This window comes from Sciurus carolinensis, chromosome 10 (assembly GCF_902686445.1).
Source record: "Sciurus carolinensis chromosome 10, mSciCar1.2, whole genome shotgun sequence".
NCBI lineage: Eukaryota > Metazoa > Chordata > Mammalia > Rodentia > Sciuridae > Sciurus > Sciurus carolinensis.
In genome coordinates, this window is record NC_062222.1 from 106,998,084 (window position 1) to 107,023,828 (window position 25,745).

A 25,745-nucleotide genomic window follows, 5' to 3' on the forward strand; every position below is an offset into this window, starting at 1 on the left:
TATAAATGATAATGTGAGACAATGTGTGACCATTGTTGCCATTTCCTGGATATCTTAAAAATGCAACATGATATAAAAAGTGAGAATGTAATTGCAAAAATGTGAAAATAATCTTTTTTGAGTCAACAATGATGATCATATAAAATCTAAGAGAAATGAGAAACAATGTGCTAGAACTAATGAGAGTCCAACAAAATGTCTGGGTCCATGGTCAACATAAAGAAATCAATGACATTTTTGTACACTAGCGGTACTAATTAGAAAATTACAGCCCATAAATTTAATTTGGTCAAAATTCCAAGAGGCATTTCAAGGAAATTTTATAAGCTTAGCTTAAATTTAAATGAAAGAGTAAAGGTCCAAGAAGAGCTGAGACACTTTTGAGAAGGGAAGGACATTTGCCTGTCTAGATCTTAAGGCTTAATATAAAGATGAAGTAATTAGAATGCTGTGATAGGGAGGCAGGGTAGACAAGTATACCAATGGAATGGAATAAATCCCCAGACACAGACCCTCCGCTATATGAAAATGATTCTCTTAGAGAAGTGACATTACAGATCAACAGGGCAAGGCTGAGTTTTTAAGTGGTTCTGGGAAAGTTGCTACGATTTAGACAAGTTTGGCTCAAAGATCCATATGTAAAGGCTTTGTTGCCAGCTTGGGCTGCTTTGGGGTAGGTGGAACCTTTAAGAGATGGAGGGAAGAAGTTGGGTGACTGGGGTGTGCCCTTGAGGGGGCTATTGGGACCCTAGCCCTTTCTTGCCCTTTCGTTTATTTTCCAGCTATCATGGGGTGAATAGTTTCCTTTTCCACCTGCTCCCACCATGATGTATATAGGCCCAAAAGCAATGGGCTAAACAGACCATGAACTGAAATCCAAAATTGTGAGCCAAAGTAAACCTTTCTTCTTTTTAAGTTGATCACCAGGTATTTTGTTACAGTGACAGAAAGTTAGCATATTGACTATCCAAAGGAGAAAGACTTTAGATATTTAATTTACTTCATAGAGCTCCAAAAGTGAGTCAGACATGGTGCTACATTTCAGTGACTTGTAATTTGGTGTAATTTCAGTGACTTGAGAGGCTGAGGCAGGAGTCTAGCAAGTTTAAGGCTAGTCTTGGCAACTTAGTGAGGTCCTGTCTCAAAATAAAAAATAAAAAGGGCTGGGGATGTAGGTCAGTTGTGAAGTGCCCCTGGGTTCAATCCCCAGCACCAGAAAAAAAAAAAAATCCAAATGTGAAGTGAAAACTTTAAAACTTTTCAAAGATTATGTAGCAGAATGCCTTTATGGATTCAGAATAGGAAGAACTTCTTAAACCAGATGTGGGGAAGGGTTGGAGGTGGTGTGTACTGGGAGAGAGGTCAGTGAGTTCTGGCCAGGGCTGCCATCGGCATGGAGAAGCCCCTCAATCACTGCTCCAGCAAACACCGTCTCCACGGCTATGCCACAAGAAAGAGCTCTATTCTCTTTCCAGACTAAGAAAATCAAACCTCAAAATGGAACACTAAGTCTATTTGAGTCTTTATTTGTAAGAGTACAATTACCATGAGTGTTCGTTCCAGTGTCTGAGTGTTATGGTTTGGATGTGAGGTGTCCCTCAAAAGCTGTGAGACAATGCAAGGTTTCCAGGAGACATGGCTGGGCTATGAGACCCTTAATCCAATCAGTGAATTAATCCCTGAAGGAGATTAATCCCGTAACTGAAGGAGAGAGGGTGTGGTTGGAGGAGGTGGGTCATTGGGGGTGTGACTTTGGGGTACATATTTTGTATCTGTGAGAGGAGTCTCTCTGCTTTCTGATCATGTGAGCTGCTTTTCTCTGCCACACTCTTCCGCCATGATGTTCTGCTTCACCTTGAGCCCTAAGGAATGGATTTGTCCTTCTATGGACTGACACTGTGAGTTCCAAAATAAACTTTTCCTCCTCTACAATTGTTCTGGTCAAGTCTTTTAGTTATGGCACCGAAAAAGCTGACTAAAACACTGAGTGCAGATAAAATTCTATCATGTTCCAGTTATGCTCAGGGGCCATGCAAGTTGATCTTGCACACATGAGGTCTGACACTGGGGACCAGGAATAAAGAATAGGAAATTATCATGACCAATCCTAATTGGAGACAGTTGGTGAAATACATGATTACATAAAATCTTATACTTATCCAGGGTAAGTCACTTATCCCTCTTCTATAAGTTTCTTGCCTATAAAATGAGGACACATCAATCTTCTCACATGCTGGAAGTGCTACTTTATCAATAAAACAATGTTTTCAAGAGTGCATTTGCTAAAATAATGTTAAGTAAATTTAGGAAAAATTCTAGTTTGTTCATTTCCACACTTTTCTATCCTTTTGAGTCACTCAGAAGCAAGAATGAAACTATTATGAGAGAGAGTACATTTGGGAAAATTCTGAAATGGGTGCTTGCAGAACAGCAGCCTTTGATGACAGTGCACAAAAATATCACCCCAAAATGTTATGAATCCTAGCAATATCACCCACTGCTCAATCTTCCTTTAGTTCCTTTCTCTTAGTGACTCACTACATTCTGAAATGCAAACATTTTGCATGGCCATTTGTTGATTTATTTGTCACATGAAATGACTCACAGCAGAGCAAATGAGCAGCAGTTGATAGAAAAGCAAAGCGAAAGGTCACAGATTGCAAACTGATATCCTGGACTTGTAGACATATATTTTTGAGCCTTACAATTTTGGACAGCACTAGATTGGGAAATGTTTTGAATTGTCAACATTTAAAAACTGGAGATTTTATAGGAAAACAAATGGATATAGTCAAGTAGCTGTTCCTTCAGACCTAATTGTTCTTTTTTCAGTTTGCCACAGTCCACACTATTCTCTATCGTCCTTCTCTGGTTTTCAGTTACAAGTCCTCTGTGGTCATTTGGGTTTACAACCCATCTAGTCACTCTAGTTTGTAAGCTCTGTTTCAGATAATACCCTGGAGGGAGGAAGGAGCCTCCGTGATCTAGATTAGACTCTAAAATGGAGTCCTATGTCTAGAAGAAATTGGATGGATAGTTCAATATATCTGAGATAAAATGTTTTTCTTTGAATAAAGATATTCTTTATGGACTTCATAGAGTAACAGTCTTTTTTTGTTGTTGTTGTCTTGAAATGCATTCTAGTCAAATGGGTCTTCATTTAAATGACAATGGATGTATTAAGTAACTCCAGTAACTACTAAAACTCTCACTAAGGGGAAAGCACACAATTTTCCATGGGAAACAGTTGCAATGACTAACTGCCCATGGAGCTTGCAAGAAGCAGCAGAATACAACCTGTGGTAGTAATCAGAAAATTACATCTTAAAACAATTGAAAACTCCAAGGGATCTGTCTGCTGTCTATTGCTACTTCCAACAAATGAACAGAGTGTGGGGCACAGTGCACAGCTGCTTTAGAGTTCACAGTACGCAGGGTGCCTCTTTCTCAGCATATTCCTGCATCACAGTCCCTGGGCGACAGAGAAGTAGGCCCTTAGTCAAATGCATTGCTTGTATTGGTGCAATGCTGGGGTGGCCACATGGAAGGACTCCAAAGTGCTGCCTTGTTTTCTCACAACCAGAGCTGAAAGCTGACGTCATTTGGTTGTTTCTGACAACTTCCACCGGCATGTGATGGTCTCTCCTGGTTGTCATGTGTCTCATTCCATGAAGTTCAAATCCTTCCCCAAAAGACCATTCCTCTGTGACCCTGACAACCAGCTGGTAAGTTTGGTTTGTCTTAAACAGTTGACCTCAATTGTGCATCTTTGCCATCATCTGCCTAACTCCAAACCACAAGCCACAGAGCTTGATTCTCTGTTCCCCAGGTAAGAAAACAGAACCTGCCCCTCCAAAAATAATGCAAGGAATACAAGGTTGATTTGAGTATTTTATTTATAAATGTACATTTACTATAAAAGCTGTTGCATTTTTAGACAACTTTTTATTTTTTTATTTTTTTACTATTTCTCAGAGGCATTTTAGAATAAATATTGTAAATGAAAGTTAGTGTAACTGATATAGAACATTGGCCCACCCAGAACAGTAACATCTTTTGGACGGACTCACATGAGGTGGATCATTTCAGTTCGTTAAATCTTACACTGTGTATAGATAACTAGCATATGTATTGCATTAATAACACTACATAGAAAGAATGAGAAAATGTCATGAAAATTTGCTAGTGAAAAACAAAGAGTTACCCATTTTTCCCCCCTTAGGGAATAGGAGGGACTAGCTTCTGGAGTATAAGCAAAAAAATAAAATAAAATAAAATCAGATATACTTCCTCAGGAACAATAAATCACTCACTTGCCTCATCTGTTTTTTAAACAAACACATTTACATTATAGCTCAACAGCGCAGAACATTTTTTTTTTCCTGGGATCTCAAAGATTATTTGAAAAGAAATAGATCATACTCATCTTACTGCATTGGAAAAACAAGATCTAGTCTGCCTAAGCTGCCATGTAACCGACTCCAAATGAAATATAAATCAAATAGAAATAGAAACAGTTGGCAATTAGAATTTAGAAAATGTTGGAGATTATTCTGTGCTGGTGACTAGTGTTCATTATGGGAAAGCACGTTTTGCAGTTGGAGAATAGGGCTTTATTTTTCTTGACTCAATTCTAGCTTCAATACATGTACAATGAGTCTCACTAAGAAATATGTATAAATGGGTCTGTGAAACCAGAAGAGAATGTGCAATATTCATATAATCCTCACATAATGGATGGAGTTCCGCATGTAAAAAGTATTCTATAAAAATCAGTTATGAATGACCATATTGTACATGTTTTGTGCATAAAGTACTCTGCTAATATCATGCAAAGTGTAAACATCCACATTATCAAAATATTTAATAAAACATGCAGGTGGTTAATCAAAATATTGGACTTAATATGTACATTTTCAAAACTTTTTTCTTTTAAATTTTTCCTTATTTTCTTTTTAACTTTTTTTTTTCCTGTAAAACAGCAAACACCTCCATGAGAAGTCATGGGAACTTGGAAGTGACTTCATCTCTCTGTGACATACTGTATCCATAATTCATTGCTGACCATGTGCAACAGCTTTGCATTTTCTAAGGCACAATTTTTAATGAAATGGTGTATAGATTTCAATCCAATGACAGCTCATCCAAATGACAAAGTGGTCAAAATACCACCAGTGGCTGAGGAAATTTCTGTACCTACATGGAACCCACATGCAAAGAACCGTCTAGCATGGAAATAAATAATTGCTAGCCATACTCGATAGAACACAGGAAAAAATTATTGCTTACATAAAGAAAAATCTACTTGACCTCTTTTTATGACTACATTAACCTATTGGGAGTGTATCCATATCCTACATTCACAAGAGGTCATCTTCACTTATTTGCCATCATTTTAAGGCAGAATAAATAGTCCCCCTTTCCCCAGTCTTAAACAGCCTGGAGATCTAAATTTTGATGGTTTTTAGTCACTTGATTCCTTTCTTGTCCAGCTGAAACTTATCATAGAGGGCAGAAAATAAGCCAGGTCTCCACAAGAGTTTCTTTCTAAACTCCATGAGCAAGGTCCAGAATTCTCGATAGTAAAGGAGGTGATGTAGGAGAACAATGGAGCTCAGATGTCCACAGGAGTGGGCAGGACACAATCTGAGTTGTAGGTTCTTGCTGATCACATATCAGTGGCTTATTGCATTGTATATCATGTGGATTCCATCAGAGTGGACTGATTTAATGCTTTTCTTTAGATACCTGTGCAGCGTGCCCTCAAGGAGAACTTGCAGGTAGGGTGAGCAGTGATCACACCCAAAGATGGCCTCATGTCCATTCCTCATATTAAGCCTCTTATTGAAGACTCCTGATCTAGTGTCTGGGAAGAAGCAAGCAACTCAGGTCTCATGGCTATCATGAACCCACCACTGTCTTCAAGATTAAACTTTCTCATAGATTTTGGTAATAAGTTTGGAAACGATGACTGAAGTATTTCACTCTGGTGTCTTCCTACCCTTTGGCAATGTCCTAGAGTGTAAGTCTAGCTGATATTGCAAAGGTTCTCTTTATTTGATGGACCAGCCTATATTAATGATGTAACTTCCAAGATACACAAATCTAATACTAACAGTGCAATAATTTATTGGTTTAATTTTCTACCTCAAAAGATGAGTAACACAAATGTTTTCAGGATTACAGTATATATTATCAGACTCGTGTCTTTGCATTAAAAACAAGTTATAGCTCAGAGACAGAGCTCACTGTGATGCTTAGTTTTTCTGAAATGCATTAAATTTATGCTCCTGTCTTAGAACACCACATGTCTCAAATTGGCATGTCTTGCACTTTCTGCAGCTCAATTCTGTAAACATAAAGTGTTTAATTTCTAGAAATACTAAAACATAACAGGTTTATTGCATCCTTTAGTTACCTCCCAAAGAAGAGAATAATATTTTAAACTGCAAGCCTGTTTGGCCATGCAAAAACCTTTTTTTTGAACTATTCAGGATCATTACAATTCAGTATTCTTTTGTATAATGCAAAAGAACATGAGGGAAAAATAACCTCACAAAAGCAACAACAGAAAATCAGGAAAAACAAACACTGTGCTATAAAAGAACAGACAGAACCTTTCGAAGAGCCTTTCAGAAATTAGATGAATGTTGAGAAGCCCCTGAACTTGGGGGTTTGTTAAGCAATTGCCAGGGGACACTCTCAATAAAGAACAGTGAGTGATGTGGAAGCTTGAAAACCAAGTCACAATGTTGTAGGTTGGCCAGCACCTGTAAGAAAGCAAACAGAGCAACCTTGGTGCATCAACATTTATTGCTTCAAATATTTTTTAAAAAATGTCCAAATTAGCAATGACCTTTGCCCAAGTCTCTTCCCCATGTACCACCTTGCTCCTTAAAGCATGGTCTAAAGACATACAGTATGCCTGGAGTTTGTGAGCAATTCAGATCCATGTTAGCATCTTACACCCACTTAGCAAGGTGCCCAGATGGTACAAACCCACTGAAGTTTAGTTCAACTTCTCTGGATTCTTCCTAAACCAAGCCATCTCCCCATCACGCTTTCTATTTTGTCTTCTGCAGCAAATAAGCAAGAAAATATTTTTTTCTCAGTTTCTTTAGGTTTTGGTTTAAGAAGAAGCCAATTGAAAAGGGAGGAATTTGACATATGATCTAGAAATAGGATTGCTAGACTTAGCAAAAATACCAAACACCCAGTGAAATTTCAGATGAACAATGCATACTTCTTTAGGACAAGTGTATTTGATATGGCAAATTTGGAACATGCTTATGCTAAATCCAAAGCAGGCAACATTTGGCAATATTTTTAAGGTATGTATAGTACTATAGCAAACTACATTGTTTATCTGAAATTTAAATTAAAAAAATTAATTGGGCATCTTGAATTTTATTTGGCACCCCTATCAGGAAGGGATTAAGTTCCTTGTGCCAAGGTAAATCACAGCATTAGAAAAGACCCCAGTGGTTTGCATTAAATGCATTTCAGGAGAGCGAGTGATGGAACAGAACCCATGTTCAAAGACACAGGCACCCAACACCCAAGCACAAATGGCACGAGTTAAACACGTGACAGCTTGAATCATGACAGGTAATTTGTTTTGCACTTCCATTCCCATTTACATATGAACTTAAAACTGTTTACATTGCTTTTAGGAATTGCATTTTAATATGTTGTTATGCTACTTCTCCCTCCAAGAGGAAAATTTCATTTAAATGTGACTAGTTACTTGGAGAAAATAGGATTATATATTCAGGTCTTATTATTTCACCAAACAATATTATTTTTTTTCTCTTGGAATGCCAATGATGTAAACCACCCTTCACCCCAATCCATCTCCCCTCTTCTCAACTCAGATCAAAGGGAAACAAAAAAAGAAAGGAAAGTGATTTTTAGCCATTTCTTCCCATTCTGACTCTTTTATTGCATCTGGGATATATTCAACCAATTCAAGTGTATTTTATGCTTCTCAAGTCAAGTTATTATCTCCTCTGCCTAGTCATAAGTATAAGTAAATCTTTTATTTTTTAGGACACCAAGAAAGAAATGAGCAGTATTCTCATATGCTGGGCGCTCTCCTGTCATGTGTTGACTTAATTAAAATTAGCCTAAAAGGATGCTAACGTTTATCTGGAAAAATTAACATAGGAGAAGTTAGGAAAATTTTGGGAAAATAATTAGAGAGAATGTAGCCATTATTACACAATATTAAAGCATATGATGAAGCTACAATAATTAAAACCATTCAGTAATGGAGAGTAAATTGGTTAATAAAACAAAATATCTAGAAACAGACTTAAATATATATGAGAACTTAGTTTATACGAAATTTAGCATTTCAAATCAGTGAGAATAAAAGGAATTGTTCATTAAGTGATATTCAAAAAATTGAGAAAAAATGAGGCTGGATATCTAGCTAATTTTTAATTCTAAAGTAATTTTTGATGATCTCATATTTGCACATGAAAAAGAAAACAAAAAATTCTACGAGAAATCTCAGCTCAGTTTATTTATACCTTTTGAAGAGAAAGCATTTTTTAAAAGTATTACATGAAACCTCGAATCCAAAAAGGAAACAAAAAAGTTATATTACCTAAAGTAAAAATTTTTTGTCTGAAAATAAATCATGAAGTATAAGAACCAATACTAACTACAATGTGCAGCAAACATAACGAAGGGAAAATGTTCTTAATCCACAGAGAACTCAAATCAGGCACGAACAGAAAAATGGACAAAGGAGAAGTAACTTAGACCCGAGATGCAGCTCAGGGGTACAGTGCTTGCCCAGTAGGCTGAAGGCCCTGAGTTCAATGCCCAGTACCCAAAAGGAAGACCAAAAAAACAAAACAAAACAAAACAAAAACAATGTGTTGACTAAACACATGATAAGATGTTCAAACTCATAAAGAAATACAAACCCAGAGCAATGAGTTTTCTCTGCTAGTAGAAAAAAAAAAAATCTTTTTTTCTTTTTTTGCAGGGCTGAGAATAGAACCCAGGTTCTGTGCATGCTAGGCAAGTGTTCTATCACTGGATTATGCCTCAGCCAGAGTAGTTTTTTGTTTGTTTGTTTGGTAATGGGATTCAATGCAGGCAGGGCTTTGCCATTGAATTACATCCCCAACCCCTTTTTATTTTATTTTGAGATAGGGTTCTCTAAGTTGCCCAGGCTGGCCTTGAACTTGTTATCTTCCTGCCTCAGCCTCCTGACTTGCTGGGATTACAGGTATGTTCCACTGTGCCCAGCTAGAGTGGAGATTTTTTACCACATGGCTATATCCAGAGCTGCTATTGGTGTGGAAGAGGAAAGGGGAGGGGAGATGTTGTGCTTTCTAAACAATGGTTAGGCAAGATAGCTGAAAAATTTAAAAGCACATGCCTTTTAACTCTGCTTTCTACTGCTCAGAATCTATCTTTGGAGATGCTTTCAAATGTTCATCAAGGTAGAGACAAGGATGTTCCCTGGAGCATTAAAAAAAAAACAAAAAAAAAACCCTAAAAACTAAAAATTGGAAATAAAGTGTTCATTCACTGAGAATTGGTGTTAAATGATAGTAAGTTCATACAATAGGATTGTAGCCAGCTACTAAAAAGCCATGAAAAGGAATGAGGAAAATGAGCATGGTAAATGGAAAAATTGCTATGTATAGCAAATGAAAAACAAGAGTAACAAAATTAAAGTACAGAACACCATGACTATATGATTACCATGTTTGTGTAGTAAAACCCAAGACATACTCAGGTATCTCCATCATACACATATGTATCTCCAGGTGTGCAGGTGTATGTAAGCATATATGAACATCCATTCTGTCCCTGCCCCCAAGAAATTATTAGAAAGTGATAACTTTGAAGATTTTTACTTTCAATTTGTTATATTTCTAAACAATTCATTTTTTCAAATATATCATTTATAACTTCCATTTATTTATTCATTCATGCTTTTGAATATCCATAGAGGTATCTAGGCAGAGAGATAATGTTTTTTTTTTTTTTTTCTTTCTTCTTTAGTATTTCTTAGAATTCTAAAAAATCCTACCAAGGATTATTTGATCTTATAAGAAGTAAAATAAGGAAAAAATTGTAGCCACAGTCTACCTCCAAATCATTTTCTTATTTCATCTTGTGGCAGTAACTCCATGGTTCTTTAGATTTGGAATTAAAAATTGTTAACGTCCTTTACACATAAAGAGAAAAATTCCTGGCCTAGATTCAACAAGCTAATTTCCAAAAGAAACAACAGTGAATCACCCAGCTTGTCAATTAAACAAAAATCTGGATGGAAACAGGTCACTGTCACCCAGAGGTGGGCTCAGGCTTGGTCTCTGTTGGCATTCTCCAAGCACTCTAAATGATGAAAGAAATTCAGACCTACAGCGCTTTTCAAATCTTCCTGCACATCCTGCAAGCTAACACTGCCCTCTTCTGGTTCTGTGATTCACATTCAGCTGCATCACTGAGGTTGTGAGAAGTATAATTTATAGAGGATGATGGAAAAAAACACCGTGAAACCGCAAAAAAGTGTTTAGTTTTCCTTTCTAGTGTGTCAAAACAAAACAAAATTCCAGGTTAAAGAATACATTTATAATTATTATACGTTATACATGTGTTTATGTATTTGTATATGTATGCGTGTGTATATGTTTATGATATTTATGGTATATTATTTACACCATATTCTAATATGTTTATATATATATATACATATATATATATATAAAACTATTGTCATATATTTTGCACAGGGTATAAATAGTCCAGTTTGAAGGCAGTAGTTCCAAGTTGGAACTGTTGAACTTCAAGTCAAAGATTTATCATACATCAAAATCACCTGGGTTTGATTTAATTTTTATTTTCCGCAATTTTATTAATAGGTATATATTTCTTTGAATTTACTAAGTTTACAGCTATAAAACAACTTAATTTCAATCTTTGAAGTCTTCAGTCATGCAGATTTAAAGACCCATGTAGTGATTAAAATGTTACTTTGAAAAAGTATAAAGCATTTCTGAATTTCATCTTTTCATTCAAGTTTTTTTTTTTAAAGAGTCGTTTCTGCCTGAACAAGTTGCATTCAAAGGTCTCCTGTTGTCAGTAGAGGACTCTATCAACCACAGAGGAAAGATTCAGAGGCAAGCCTCGGCTATATTCAGATCTTCTGAACAGCAGCTGGGCCACAGCACCCCCTGGTGTCTCTCAAAGGAACATGAACCTTTCTGGTTAGACCCAGGTAGGAGCTTTTAAAAGGCAGCAGGAAGCTGCCTTTTAAAAGGAGCTTCCAAGAAGCTCCAGGACAGCAAATATTTGTGAAGATATTATTATGTACTAAGGTATGGAGGACTGGGGAATGGGATTAGGACGATTCACAGAAAAGTAGAATCCATCATTTTGTTGAGAACAACTGCATTTTATGTAATGAAACTCCTGAGCGTAGGGCACAGCCACACTGAGGAACTGGAGCTTGCTTTGATACATGTTGGAGAGTCAGTCTTCACATTTAACCATCCAAGACCAAACAGCACTGGTCTTGGAAAAACATGCCTGGACGAAGTGTTCCAGACCTTCTGTCTTCCTTCTAGCTCACTGAAATCCCCTTGATGGGCTCAGGCAACATCTCAAACTTTGTCTATAGTTTTTATCTGCTGGTACATTCATGTAACAGAATATAAATGATAAAATATAAACCAGATAAAAATATTTTCACATTAGCAATAACTTCCAGTAAGAAACCAGTGGTAAATAAGAGGTTATTTCATTATCATTTCTTTTACCTAGCTCGTAAGAATCCTTTCTCTCAGGTAGGAGTGTCAACTGATGCAGAAAAACATATTAACTCCTAAGCTGGATCCTATGAAAGGCACTTGATTACACTCGCTCATCCTGGGTTCTCCCCCAGCACTTACTTCTGGATCGCAGGTAGCAATCATTACAGTTCAGAAGACCATTTCGAATCCTAACATCCGTCCCGCTCACTGCATCTCCAAGCTGTCCTTTACAAATTCCACACTAGAGGAGAAAGGATCAGGTATTATAAGATGCATAAGATATTCTTTATCATGCTTACTGTTTACATGGATAACATATAATCATTTTTACAATCTTGACATTTTTTTTCTTTGTGCAATACTGGGCATTGAACCCAGGGGTGCTTTACTACTGAGTTACATCCCCAACCCTTTTTATTTTTTATTTTGAGACAAGGTCTTGCTAAGTTGCTGAGAGTCTCACTAAGTTGATGAGTCTGGCCTCAAACTTGGGATCCTCCTGCCTTAGCCTCCTTAATAGCTTGTATCATCACTTCTGGCTTACAATCTTGACATTTGCTGAACATCAATTATGTGTTAGATACTGAACTGGGAGTTAATGTATAGCAAAAATAAAATATATTTTCAGGATTTCATCCTAACTCCTAGTATTTTACAGAGAAAGATATTGGTTCAGAGAAGGTAGTTGATTTGTCTCAAGGTTGTGAAGTTGGTGTGTTTATGTGATGGACTCCAAAGTCTAACCTTTAAACATTTGTGATATACTATTTCTCAGTCAAGATGGAAGAACCATTTTCATTAGATTAAACCTTGGTGGTTTTGAATAAACATATGGTCAATGCATTATCAACTAAAACTTGTCTATCAGTAGCCTTCAAAGGCCTTGCAGCATTGTTGGTATCACCAGATCAGAGTTACTAGGAAACAGCCATTCCATTTTGTATTTCCACATCAAAGACAATGATACCCAGAGGAAAAAATCTACAGGGACAGATCTCCTTTCAGTCAATCAACCTGAGTGCAGAAGAAGGCTTTGGAGATGCTCTGCTCTTTGTATCAGACAAAGTGGAATTGGTCCAGGCTTTAGCTCCTGTTCATGTTCTAAGGTCACCTGGAGCAGAGGGGGCTTCATACAGTTCCAAGCTGTAACTACATTGTGTTTTGTCTATGATTAAGTCTTATTTTCATGTGATTACAGGTATTAAATTAATAATTTGGCAACAACTTCATTGACTATCTCAGCTTATAGGCAAAGTGAGATTTATTTTAAACTCTTACAAGTTTACTTTATAGCCAAGAAAGTTATCAATAGGAAGTAGGACAAATTCCAGAATGAAAAAGAAAGTTTTATCAGTATTATGCAGAGAAAAAAATGACTCTTATTCAGAGACAAAAGGTTTATCTTCAAAAATTATGTATTATTTTGAAATGTGTCCTTGAGTGGAAAAAAAGAATGTGATATACTGATCTAGTTCCACTTATAAATTTTATAGCACCTCTGGTATAACTGGTTAGTTCACCTTACTTTTAGTAGGAGAACTGGTACTAGAATCTAGGCCTCTTCATTTTTAGTTTGTTGATTCATTCATTTTAAAAACATGAATTGATGCCTACTCTGCTAGATATAGAGGAAACAGTTGTAAGCAAGACCGATGCCATATGGAGTTTATAGTTTGCTAGAGGAGATGATAAATAATTTGACAATGAGTGATAAAGACCATGAAAGGCTCTATAAAGGTCTATAAGAAAGGCAACTGACAGTCTAGATGAGCTTCTCTGAGAGATCAATATTCAACTTGAGATTATAGACATACTCATTCTGAGAACTACAACTTTGCAATTAGTTGTAACCACTTATTTGGTAGAAAATCATCCATTGGTCAAAGATTAAAACTCTTGGATATGGAATCATAAGGGTTTAAGAAACAGCAAGACGTTACATTCCAAATAAATCCAGATGGCCCTAAAAGATTTGAAAGCTTCCTTGTCTCCTGGTATTCCATTCTCAGCTTCCTGCTGTACTCTTAAGCAACAAAAACTGTTTAGTGAAGACAAATCGCACAAGTCTGTTTTGCTTCTTCTACCCTGACATTCCAGAGGGATTTGGGATTGGAGAGCTTAATCCTGAAGGATGGAGTCTACCCACATGTCGGTACCACTTGTGGTGGGGGCTCACAAGAAAGGTCTCCTGGATTTCCAGGAGGTATTTCTCAGTGTAGGACGAAGCCACAGACATCACAAAATTGCACTTGGAGAGAAAAGCATTGAGTACGTACCCTAAAACACTGGATGTGAAAGTAGAGATTGAGGGTCTCGATGATCATGGCAGCTCCTTTTCCCAAAGGAAGCCCACAGGAAGAGCACAGCTTCTTCCCGCTTATAGACCTAGATTTAAAAATACATGTAATAATAAAACCTTCAGTTTAGAATAGTCAAATATGTAAACATGTAACCTCATGTGAAAATGGAATTGTGGATTTTTAAAAAATGTTTATGTCATGAACAAAATGGGAATGACCAAATTGACAATAAACAGAAAATCAAGCATTAAATGTAAATTGCAAACAACTGCTAGGACTATTGAATACAATAGTCCTCATGGTGGTACTGACTCTGGTGTGCGTGTGTGTGTGTGTGTGTGTGTGTGTGTGTGTTTAAGTTATTTGTTCCGAGAATTCTGTGTGGTAGTCTATTCAAACACCTTGGAATGATTCAATATGTTTATCATATGTTTTCAAAAGCCCTAAAAGAAAATCAAGTTTAGTTGTGCTAAGGTTTCAATGTTGCTCTAACATTTTTTCCATAAATAGGTTCATTGGCCCACTAGGGCATTTCTCTTTACTTAAGGGAAGAAATGTTTAAAAATAGTCAGTTGTGATATAGCAGAACAGGTACTAGGCAGAGGCCCTGAGTTATAGGATGTGATTCCTGCTCTGTCACCAAGTTCTGTGATCTGCCATAGAGAACTCACTTGGGATTTCCTTCCCCCTACAGAATGAGAGGGCTGGACTAGATGATTTCTGCCACATCTTCCAGTGCAAACATTACAAATCTGTAATTCAGGCACTTGCCTCCTCCCTGAGTAGGTCTCTAGAGGCAGGGTTGTACCTACCTCTCCCTGTACCCCTGCAGCACAGGACCCAGCAACGGACTAGAGTCCAACTCAATAGAACAACACCAGCGGAGGTCACGGTCGACACCCCATCTGAAAGCAGATGGCTAGATGCGACCTTTCTACAGCTAAGATCAGATCTCAGTGATGCTCATGGCTAGAAAAGCATGAGAACTGAACTCAGGGCCAGGCCTCAGGCAGGCAAGGCCAGTGTCCTACCAATGTGCTACATCCCCAGCCCTGAAAAGCGTAAAATATGCAAAATCATTTGAAGTTAACATGGTACAGCGGGACAGGGGAAACAGAAAGGCAGACCACAGGAAAGAAAGAGGGTTGGCCTAATCAAACCCTATTTATTAGTATTTCCTTCTTATCTAGTAGTTAAATGAAATTTCTACATCAATGAAAACCTCTGGGTACCAACTACTGTGTCTCTCCAGTGAATGGAACAGACAATTTTAAAAAATATCATGGGGCCCAATTAATGCAGAAGCAATTGTTAGAGGGCTAGAGAGGTTAAAAAAGAAGAATGGAGTTTCCTTCCCCAGCCTCTAACTGGTTCTCCAGAGCGTCAGTGGATCCTGACTGGAAGGGCCACGTGTCTTGCAGGGAAAGGCGCCAGCAGAGGAACCTAGTGACTGTCTGGTGGATTTTATTATTAGATTATAGGTTCCACACAATAATATTGAAGCCCTGTGGCCGCCACCATGCCAGCGCCACACACCTGACTTTGGCTAAGGCTGGCTGATGAGTCTGGAGGCAGACGGGGGCTCTGTGTGTGTCAGAGGAGACATGGGGGAGGAAATGCCTCAAAAGCACTTGGCAAGGGCTTATTTGGCTGAAATTCTGCTTGGCAAGATCTAGACCCAACAAAGCAGCCTCAAAAAGGCTTGCTAACCTCTTGTACCTGTTTGGTGACTGGCCAGGAGGGGTGGGAGAACAGGGGGACAAGGGCCCAGCCTGGAAGTTCTCTCGAGGGCTTTTCCTGTAACATGGTAAAGGAACCAAAAATTATGACAAGAAAAGTGAGGCCCAACCCCACAAGAAAAGACATTTTAGATTTTAGAAAACAAAACTTCCTTGATAACCAAATTAGAGACCACAGTCTTCTAGTGGTACTTAAAAAAAAGAAAGGAAGAAAAAAAAAGAAAAACCGAACCAAAAAACAACAAAAACCAAAAAACAACAAAACTCCAAAAAAACAAACAAACAAAAAATAAAACCTCCCTAAAAAAACCAAAAAACAGAAATAGTAATTCTGTTCAGCAAGGATCGTCCATGCATTGGCTACTTAAAATCAAAACCAGGCTGGCATTACTGAATAGAATATTTTTCTAATCTTTCTGTTTAGTTGAAATCTTCTTTAGTTGAGTTTTTCAATTTATTTGCTGAACTGCCTTTGCACACTGAGTAAGATATAAAACTATGGACTTAGTGGGAGGGTAAATGTAAGTAGGGATACATTGGAAAAAAATTTTTTAACAGAATGCCTTATTTTATTTATTTTTACATGGTGCTAAGAATCGAACCCAGTACCTCACACATGCCAGGCAAGTGCTCTGCCACTGAGCTGCAGTCCCAGCCCAGGGGAAACTCTTTAGAAGAGCCCAGAAAAATGGGCAGACCTTCAAGGAGCTCTTTTTCATCAAGGGGGTGTCCACCTTGGATACATTCCACGAAGGGTTTAAAGAACTCCATGGCCATGATGCCACAGGCAGTGGTGAATCTTACGGGCCCCAGCCTGAAGCCGCCAGCAGGCTTTCACAGAGGAACCCTGCCTGACTCAGCTGCTCTGGCTTTTAAAAGTTCATTTCATTTAGATTAGTAGAGTACAGAAAGGGGGCGCAGCATAGAGAAGAACAAGGAAAAAGAAAATGCCAAGGTGGAAGCAGACAGAGCAAACCCATCTGTCACCTGACTGCTCTCAGCCTCATTTCCTGAGCCCTGGGCCACCCTAGCCTTCTCCTCAGGCAGCTTGTCTTCTCCAAAATGTTATACTCTCATGTATTAACCTGCAGTGTAGACACCACTGCTTTAGAAAGGCTGAAAGTGACCGCCATATGGACATAACAGTACCTCCAAGTGACTCTAGCTTCCATTGATTCTGGAGTCTAAACACAGAAAGTCAGTCCTCCTGGATTCAAATTTTGGCCCTGGCACTTGCCTCCCTAGGACCTTTATAGCAAGATCATATTTAAGCCAGAGGTTCTTTATCATCACCGTATAATGAATGTTATATTTTGAAACGGTGATGATAAAGAACCTCTGGCTTAAATATGATCTTGCTATAAAACTGGGTTAATTTTGAGCTCTTCTACCACTTAACTGGTCAAATACTTTGGGTAAGTTATTTAACTTCCCTGCGCCTCAATTTCCTCATCTGTAAAATAGGAACGTCAACCTCATAAAATTCCTGGGAGGTTCAGTGATTTAATGTATAAAAAGGAGAGAAATATTTGTAAAATCTTCAAGGCAGTGCCTATTATATTGAAAGGCTTAAAAATGATAAAAATAGTTACTACTATTATTGAGAAAATAGTTTTTTTTTTGTTTTTTTTTTTGCTTTTTTTCATGGCACTGGGGATGAAGTCCAGGGCCCTATGCATGCTAGGAAGGCACTCCACCTCTGGCCTATAACCCCACCCCAAAATACAGTTTTTACAAAATTAAAATGTATCCTTAACAAAAGCATAGTAACTTACAGAATAACAATTTTTTCCTTAAAATAATATTTTGTCTGTGTACTCTGAGATAACTCAAAATAAATTACTAATGTAATAGACTGCAAATTCTATCCAATATTTAGATTTCTGGGTTAAGAGTATAACTTTGTCTTTTGTATATTGATACACTCAATATTTACTTGTCAGGAAGACTGTCCCAAACTTCCATAAATATCTTTTACCTTGTCTCTGAGATTAAATTGAGACAAAGCAGAAAAATGCTGCTGACATCTTGCCATCTCAAAGTTTCAATTTTTCTACTTCCAAGTCAACACATTTTTAGAAAAGGACTCTCAGATCCATCTTATTTGGTTACTCACTTTCGCCTTTCACCCGGAGACTCAATCTGATGGTTAATGTTTCTATCCAATGGGAGGGTTTTTGGCTTCACATCTTCCGACATGTGCATTGGTGTGTTCGATATCTGTTGATTCTGGGATAGATCTAAGGCCAAGTAAAGAACATAAATTCTGTGCTTAGTAAAATCACCATATTGCCTAATAAGTCACTTGATTTAAAGGGCTAATGCCTGCTGAGGTCTGGCGGCAATTTCACACAGACTGCGGGCACACAGTGGCTAGAGAGGCCTGGTTATCTGTGGCACTGTGAATTAGTTATGGAAGGAAAAGAGATCTGGAACTTAACTGGTTAAATACTTTGGGTAAGACCAGGTTCTTCTGCTTCACAACAGTACTAAAAACTCTGACTTCTTATGCATCAAAGGAAGCAAATTTGGGTGGTTGTAATTACAACGTGGAACGGAAAATTCCGAAAAGGTAAGCACCCATAACTTTATACAATCCCTCTGCTTCTAGATTAAGTCAGGAAGTGTCTGCTAGTAGTAGACATTCTCAAAGTGTCCTTAGTGGTTAAAAAATAAAATAAGTAAATAAACAAAATTAAACAAATAAGCTAAAAACCCACACAAACATGAAATTCAAACTCAAAGAGTGGTCTAGATGCAGAAGCCTTGAGGCATTCATGGATTTGACATTTAAGCTTCAGTCCTCTAAGGAATGATCCTGTAGAGTGGGATCGCTTTGCTGAGGAATGCATGTCGATTTTATTCAGTGGTGAGTCTGGTGTGTGGGAGACAAAGGTGAGAATGATGGTGGTGGCTCGTGGAGGCGAGCTGGTGGGACCTTCTCAACTTTCAGCATCTGCATTTCAACTCAGCTGTGTGGATTCTACTCTTCTGTAAGCACTTTATGGGGAGATTATATCCATTGGTGGATTTGGGGAATTTGAGAATGGCTCAAAATGCACTGCTCATGAAGGTCAACGGTTTTCTGTAAAGTTACTTTTTTTTTTTTTTTTTTTAAAGTGCCAAAACCTGCTCAGGTCTTACTGGTCCCCAAAGATATTGTATGACATCTGCAGATGTGGGGTGGAAATTTCTTAATCATATATTTAGCATAAAGTAGAAGTCCAGGCTTTTAGAGAGAAGCTTTCATCAACAAAGGTCATATTTGTCTGGACAATGTGAAGGGTCTTAGAATAATTTAAACATGGAGGTTAAATTTCTCCATTCTTACCCTGAGCTAGCTGTGGGTTCACCCCACAGTGTGGAGCACCAGTCTCTGTATCCAGCTGATGTTCTTGATGGATTCCTCTTGCTATGGGAGTCTCAGTGTCAGCCAAGGGTCCTTGAGTTAGGCTGTTAAAATAAAGAAACATTATTTTGGAACAAGGGAAAAAGCAACTGGATTGAATTTACTTACTCTATCCCTTAGGGCATAGAAGTACTAATTATAATTTGAAAAAAGAAATGGGACTGCTTATATATATTTTTTACTTTTAAACTAGATTGAAAATATTATAAAATACTATGCATTTTTAGTATCCACCAATCTAACAAGCTCCACAATTGATCATTTCTGATGTTCTCCTTGTCCACCAAGTTCTGCATTCTAAATCATTTCAAGGGTTGCAGGAACTAACTGGAATCTCTCAGATTGTCACAAGAGGAGGATTATGGTAGAGATCCTTTGGCAGTTCATTGGCTTTTCAGGAACTTCTGTGTGCAAGGAAAGGAGATACAAAGGAGAAAACGGGGGAGTTTCTAGTGACAAGGGCAGTCTGGGGAACTAGCAAAGTTCATTTTAAAAGCCTGTCTGCAGAACCAGGGAAAATGCTTTTTATGTAAATGCTTTTTGGCGTCATTGAAGTCTTCCTGACTAGCAATTTTCATTTCATAAAATGAGAAGCCCCTTTAAACAGCATCAACTAAAAACAGATGTGTTTATCCAGAGACAATGCAGTCTCTGGACATAGGCTCTTAGTTCTTAAAGCTTACAGTTCACTGGGTCTTCTAGCTGATAAGCAAAGGGAAATTCTGAGGGAAAACCCCACCAGAAGAGCTTGGCTCCCAGACGACCTTTTGAATTGACCAGTGTTTGAAATGACACTTAAATGCCTTTCATGTCTTTGGGTCCCTCTGGATGCTGAACTTGTGTGCAGATGAATGTACTCTTGCTGATATGATATCTCAGGCCCTAGAGGCAAACATCTATCTTGTAAAGAACATGCTGCTGGCTCTTTGCAGATTTCTTCTTGGTTACATGGGGGTAGAATCAACGAACCCATTACAGTCACCACTACACCAGAGTCTGCTCCAGTCTGAGCACTCAGAGGGCCCTGCGGTTTCTGGCTTCCTTTTCTGAGCTATAGAACATACTGGGGCCCACGGTGCAACAGTTGCTCACAACCAACTAATTAGTTGATAATCCTTAATATTATCACCCAAAGTAAATGTGACTTCTTAGGGCAAGGGCATACTAACAACCAAGTTCTGGTCCACAGTGAAACCACAGTAGGTGGTACGTCAGGGCCTCATTTCAACCTCTGTCCCTCGAGACACATTTACCACTTTAGGTGACTGATTCTTAGGTTTGGGGCTTTGAATTGATTAAAAAAAAAAAAAGAAAAAAACCTTCTTTGATGATTTATACTGTTTCCCCTTATTTAAAAAAGGTTGTGCTTATGTAAAAATAAGGCTATTTATATTCAAGAGCATAAGGACACTGACTTCAGAGCTATTACAATATGTTCGAGCACTATGTAATGTATTACTGGAATGATCACTTCAAAGCTGAATATGATTTGCATTAGCAATGGGCACCCTTCCTGGGGATGAACAAGCAGCCCTACCTTGTGCATTTCCATGGGTAGCCTGGGAGGGGCTCTTACCTGTCCTTTTCATCCAGTGGATCCCCTTCCCTAGTCTTAAGCAATAAGTCATTGTCACCCCCCTGGAATGCTTTCTTCTGTCTTCTCTCTTTCTCTTCATCTTGACAGTTTTCCAAGTCCATTTTATTCTAAGGGGAAAAACAAGGACAAGCTCAAATATAATTTTTAAAGCACTAGATGACATTTATCTCTGGCCATGGGGTATCTGAAGCATTTTTCTTTTGGAAACACAAAATTTTTATTTTTTTTCCCTCTAATTTTTTATTAACATCTTTTAAGTATCCAAAATCAGTGGGATTCACTGTGCTATTTCCATATAGGGAAACAGTGTGCATTGATCCTATCCACCCGCCCTTCTTCCCTCCCCCTCCCCCATGAAGGAATTTTTAACCACATTGCCTTACAATTTAAAGAACAGTCATTCAAACTAGATGACTGTAATGATTTCTAACCATTTACAATAAATGTGTAATCTGGATTTCTCTCAAATATTATCATAAAATGTAATTAGTTAAGAATCCCCACCCCTGGCTTCAAGATAAAGTCACAGGACTGCTTATTTCAGGACAAATAGCTTTCTAGTATCCAGGGGATATTTTATCTTATGCAGTTTATGGACCAGGCAGATTTTGGCATGACTTCTGTCCAGTACCTCCATGACCTTGTTGGAGGATGTGGAGGTAGATGGGCCTATCTAGGCTCTCTCCAGCCCTCAAAGACACATCAATTTCTTGTGGAGTTTTTGGGGGTTAGAAGGAATTATTATGGAGGCTGGTGGAGAACATATTGTGGGCATCTCTGCTGTGACCAAACAATGCCAAGGAGCGCATGGTATGGCGAGAAGAAAATGCCTATCGAAGGAATGAGCGACCCAGGAGAGAGGCAGTGAGGACGTTCAGCACATGGCTTCACTAACTGAGAGCCTGCCAAGCTGTCGGGACAGATCTGGCCATTGCAACGACTCTGCTGCTCCTCAGGAAGAGGCCAGGGTTTGGCACGGTAGTGGCAATGCAGTGAGTGAAAAGGCCATGTGGCTGCGGATGTGATTCTGGGGGGACAGCTAGTCCTGGGTTGAAACCATGGACTGTGGGGTGGAACCTGGCCTTGTGGTTTTGTACTTCTACTTGAGTTTATTTATGTCGCAAATTGCATTTAATGGGCGGCCTCACCACTGTCCCGCTGCCTTCGGTGATAGAGGAGGATGTAGACAATTGGTCTGCGGAACTTGAAGAAACAGTGAATGGAACCACAGTGTCTTCGATGATCTTACGCTCCTGAAGGGAAGGATAGGAATCAATGAATGGGGGGAAATGTAAAAAAAGTATTTGTAAAGAGAAAAATTACACTAAGGAACCTTCAGGGGGAAAAATATATCAGGCTACATACAAACAAGGAAGGCATTAAAAAAAAAAAACCTTATTTTCCAAAAGCATGCAAATCATATAACACTCTTTATGGGCAATAGTTTAGAAATAAACATTGAATTTAGAAAACCAAAGTCTGAATTAGTGTGATTCAAGAGGCCCAGTTAAGAAATGCTGTTAGGGATCTGACTATCTACCAAAAAAAAGGTATGATAATTTAAATCATAAACAAATTTTAAATAACATACATAAAACATAGCCACCTTCAAATTCCTTAATGTGGTTTTGTTCATTTATTTAAAAAATAAATAAATAAAATGAAACAAAGTAGAATTCTTCTCTATATATCTTGAGTGCCAAATAGTAAACGCAGTAGTAAGAATATATTCATTTAGCCTCAATACCAAAATCATCCTCATAGAATTAATTCATTATGACCAAACATGCTTGTTACAAACAAGCACATACACAAATAAATAAATTGACTTTTTCTCATCATCTCTCTCTAAGCCTGATCAAGAATCAGACTTTAATAGGTGATCAGATGTAATTGTTTCATCGCCTTGATGGTGGCTCAACATACCCTTACCACAAGCCATATTGGGGGTACTGTTATCTTTTACAGCCTATATGACTCTTTTTTAAAATTTAAAAAAAATTTAAAATATTTTTGGTACTGGGGACCTAACCCATGGGTGCTCCACCAATGAGCCACATCCCCAGCCCTTTTTATTTTTTATTTTGAGGCAGGGTCTCACTAAGTTTCTTAGGGCCTTGCTAAGTTGCTGAGGCTGGCCTCCAACTTGTGATCCTTCTGCCTTAGCCTCCTGAGTTGCTGTGATTATGGGTATGTACCACTGTGCCTGGCTATGATATGATTCTTTTAAAGAGATTGGTTGGCCCTGCTGAGAGTGTAGACAGTCAGACACAGCCACATGCATACACATGCCACAGACACAAAAGGTGCTAACAGACTTTGAGAAACTGAGATGATAAGGTCAAACTCCTTCTTGGGAATTTCCTACCTCCTCATAGTATCTGCGTTCTTCCTCTTCCACCTCCTTTTGGGCCTTTTCCCACTCTTCCTTCAGCTTGTCCTGCTCCTTCTGGTATCTCTCCTGTTATGGGAGGTCCATAGATGGTTTGGAACTGACCACTGCATACATCATTGGGATTTTTTTCCTCCTCTAAGCCACCAGGTACACTATGTTGCAAGAGTACCTTCCTGTGGTGATAGTCTGAGTCTAATTGATTCATGCCATAAAAGGGAAATACTACTTTGTGCCCCTGAAACATTTTAGGAACAAAAAAACCCAAAAGAGAGCAGTGTTTTCTCCTGCTGTGTTTTATAGACTTACTCGAGTGTCGTAAGTAAGAAGTTTGCTTGTGGAAAGAGAAAAGATGGAATGATGAAAAGATCCAACAATCTTCCTGAGCTTGAGTTTGGTCCTAAACCAACAGCTGGCTTCACCTGGGCCTGCAGGGATGAGTTTTGCTAGTCCAGTGATAGGAATACATGGCTGGCTGGGGCCGCAGCTCAGTGGTAGAGCACCTGCCTAGCAAGCATGAGACCCTGGGCTCCATCCCCAGCAGCAGCAGGGGAGACAGACAGACAGACACTGGAGTTCCTGACAGCTGACTAGAAGGGATGAATAAGTGGAGATTAAAAATAATGCTTGAAATGAGAACAGACACCTGACTGCCTTGGGGACGGCATCCTGACATGACAGAGACAAAGGAATCATTGATGTGTGCTACACAGACTCCAGTTATTTGAGGCCAACAGTTGTCAGTCCTCTCTCTGACACTAAAGCAATCTGCACTTCACCTTCCAGGAAGGCACTGAGATTTCTTCCGGGTACCACTCTATTAGGAGCAAAAGGACTTCACTGGAATGCCCAGACTGGCGTTCTTACTGATGCTCTTCAAAACCACTGTTGGTCAACCCATGGTGGGCTCTTAAACTCCAGGTAAAAAGTTATCATCAAAACAATATTGTATGGTAAAGTTTAAGAGAGGAATGTGAAGAACTTTTCAGAAGAGAGGAGACAGACCCAAATCTATATAAAAGCTGGAAACAAAGCAAAGCTTCTTATAGGCTTATTGGTTCCAGGAATCTTTATCATGAGCCTCACTCACCAGGAGGATGAACTGAGGATGCAGGGAGTGAATGATGCAGTTTATGTGTGACACCACACACACACACACACACACACACACACACAACTATAACATACACACACTATAGCACACACACAACACAGATTACTAAATGCAATACACAAGGCAAACATACCACACACACACACACACACACACACACACACACACACATACACACACACACACACCCTGCTTTCCTTCATAAACAGCTTGGCTCACAACCCACCATACCACGCCAGGTGGGATAGGAGCAATGCCCAAGTGGGACAGGAGCAGTTTGGGGGGACAGGAGCAGTTTGGTGGGACAGGAGCAATGCCCAGGCCTGTTGCCTGCATCTGTGAGCATGACCACCCTTCAGAGTGTGATAGACAGAGGGCCAGGATGGGACACATATTCCTCTGTCTTCTTTTCTCTGTGGAATTGTGACTCCCGATTGCCTGAGAAATAAGCAGTTCATTTCCAAGACAACAGCAGATGGCTAGCCCTGGTCTGAAGTCTCCCAATGGTCCTAAAAGTCCAACCACTCTGGGACTTTGATGAATTAGGTTCTTTCTGACATTTTGGTATTGAAGATCTAACCCTCTGCAATTTTCGGAAATGCCAAATTTAACTGGTAGAACTAATACACATTACAATTGATTAAATATCTAACTTCCCACCCCCAACCCTGGAAGTTAGGCCAAAAAGAAGTAAAACAATGGGAAAAGAAAGATAAAAAAGAAAAATAAAAAGTAAGTGAAATAAGCTTGCATTAAGCATTACTTTTTAACAGAGGCAAAAAGTCATCAAACTTAATGAGATTCAACATTCTTCTTTATGACTTTTTGGTGGTCTTAGCATGATTGGGAGTGTAATGGAAAGTTTTAAAGTCATGTAGACTTGGAATTGAATCCAGGTTTGACACCTGTTAGCTGTGTGATCTTGGACAATTAATTTAACTGACATGAGTCTAATTCCTAAGTTTCAAACAAGAGCTAATAAGACATACTCTGAAAGGGCTACATGAGGATTAAATGAGATAAAAGTCACCACCAACCAGTTTCTGGTACATCCTAAGTAGTCAACATAGGTTAGTTTCTAAGGTTACCTGGTTACTTTTGTTTTTGGTGGGGGGTACCAGGGATTGAACTCGGGGACACTCAAACCCTGAGTCATAGCCCCCAGACCTTTTTTTGTATTTTATTTAGAGACAGGGTCTTGCTGAGCTGCTTAGCACCTCGCTGTTGCTGAGGCTGGCTTTGAACTCGTGATCCTCCTGCCTTGGCCTCCTGAGCCGCTGGGATTACAGGTGTGCACCACTGGGCCAGGCACCAGGTTATTTTTAGAAGCCCTGCTAATCCACGAAGCAGGCATGAAGCCAGCGGGGGCATGATAAATGTACTCCCAGAATTTTTCTAGAATTGACAATTA

The 25,745-nt window shown here is 38.8% G+C and overlaps 1 protein-coding gene across 14 annotated transcripts in view; it reads right to left on the reverse strand.

Annotated features, from left to right (window-relative positions):
- Nucleotides 1-4,883: 4,883 nt before the first annotated feature.
- Nucleotides 4,884-25,745, reverse strand: part of Limch1 (LIM and calponin homology domains 1) — a 319,406-nt gene continuing 298,544 nt past the window's right edge. For 5 of the 14 annotated variants that reach the window (XM_047566848.1, XM_047566850.1, XM_047566849.1 and 2 more), the window contains 9 exons: nt 23,197-23,289; nt 21,977-22,081; nt 20,808-20,935; nt 19,154-19,275; nt 17,939-18,062; nt 15,794-15,880; nt 14,060-14,168; nt 11,922-12,024; nt 4,884-6,770 (listed from right to left, as the gene is read on the reverse strand). In XM_047566848.1, coding sequence (XP_047422804.1) covers nt 6,745-6,770; nt 11,922-12,024; nt 14,060-14,168; nt 15,794-15,880; nt 17,939-18,062; nt 19,154-19,275; nt 20,808-20,935; nt 21,977-22,081; nt 23,197-23,289 — 897 coding nt within the window. In that variant the 3' untranslated portion in view covers nt 4,884-6,744. The remainder of the gene's footprint in view (nt 6,771-11,921; nt 12,025-14,059; nt 14,169-15,793; nt 15,881-17,938; nt 18,063-19,153; nt 19,276-20,807; nt 20,936-21,976; nt 22,082-23,196; nt 23,290-25,745) is intronic. The other 9 variants (XM_047566852.1, XM_047566854.1, XM_047566860.1 and 6 more) reach the window with 2 other exon arrangements.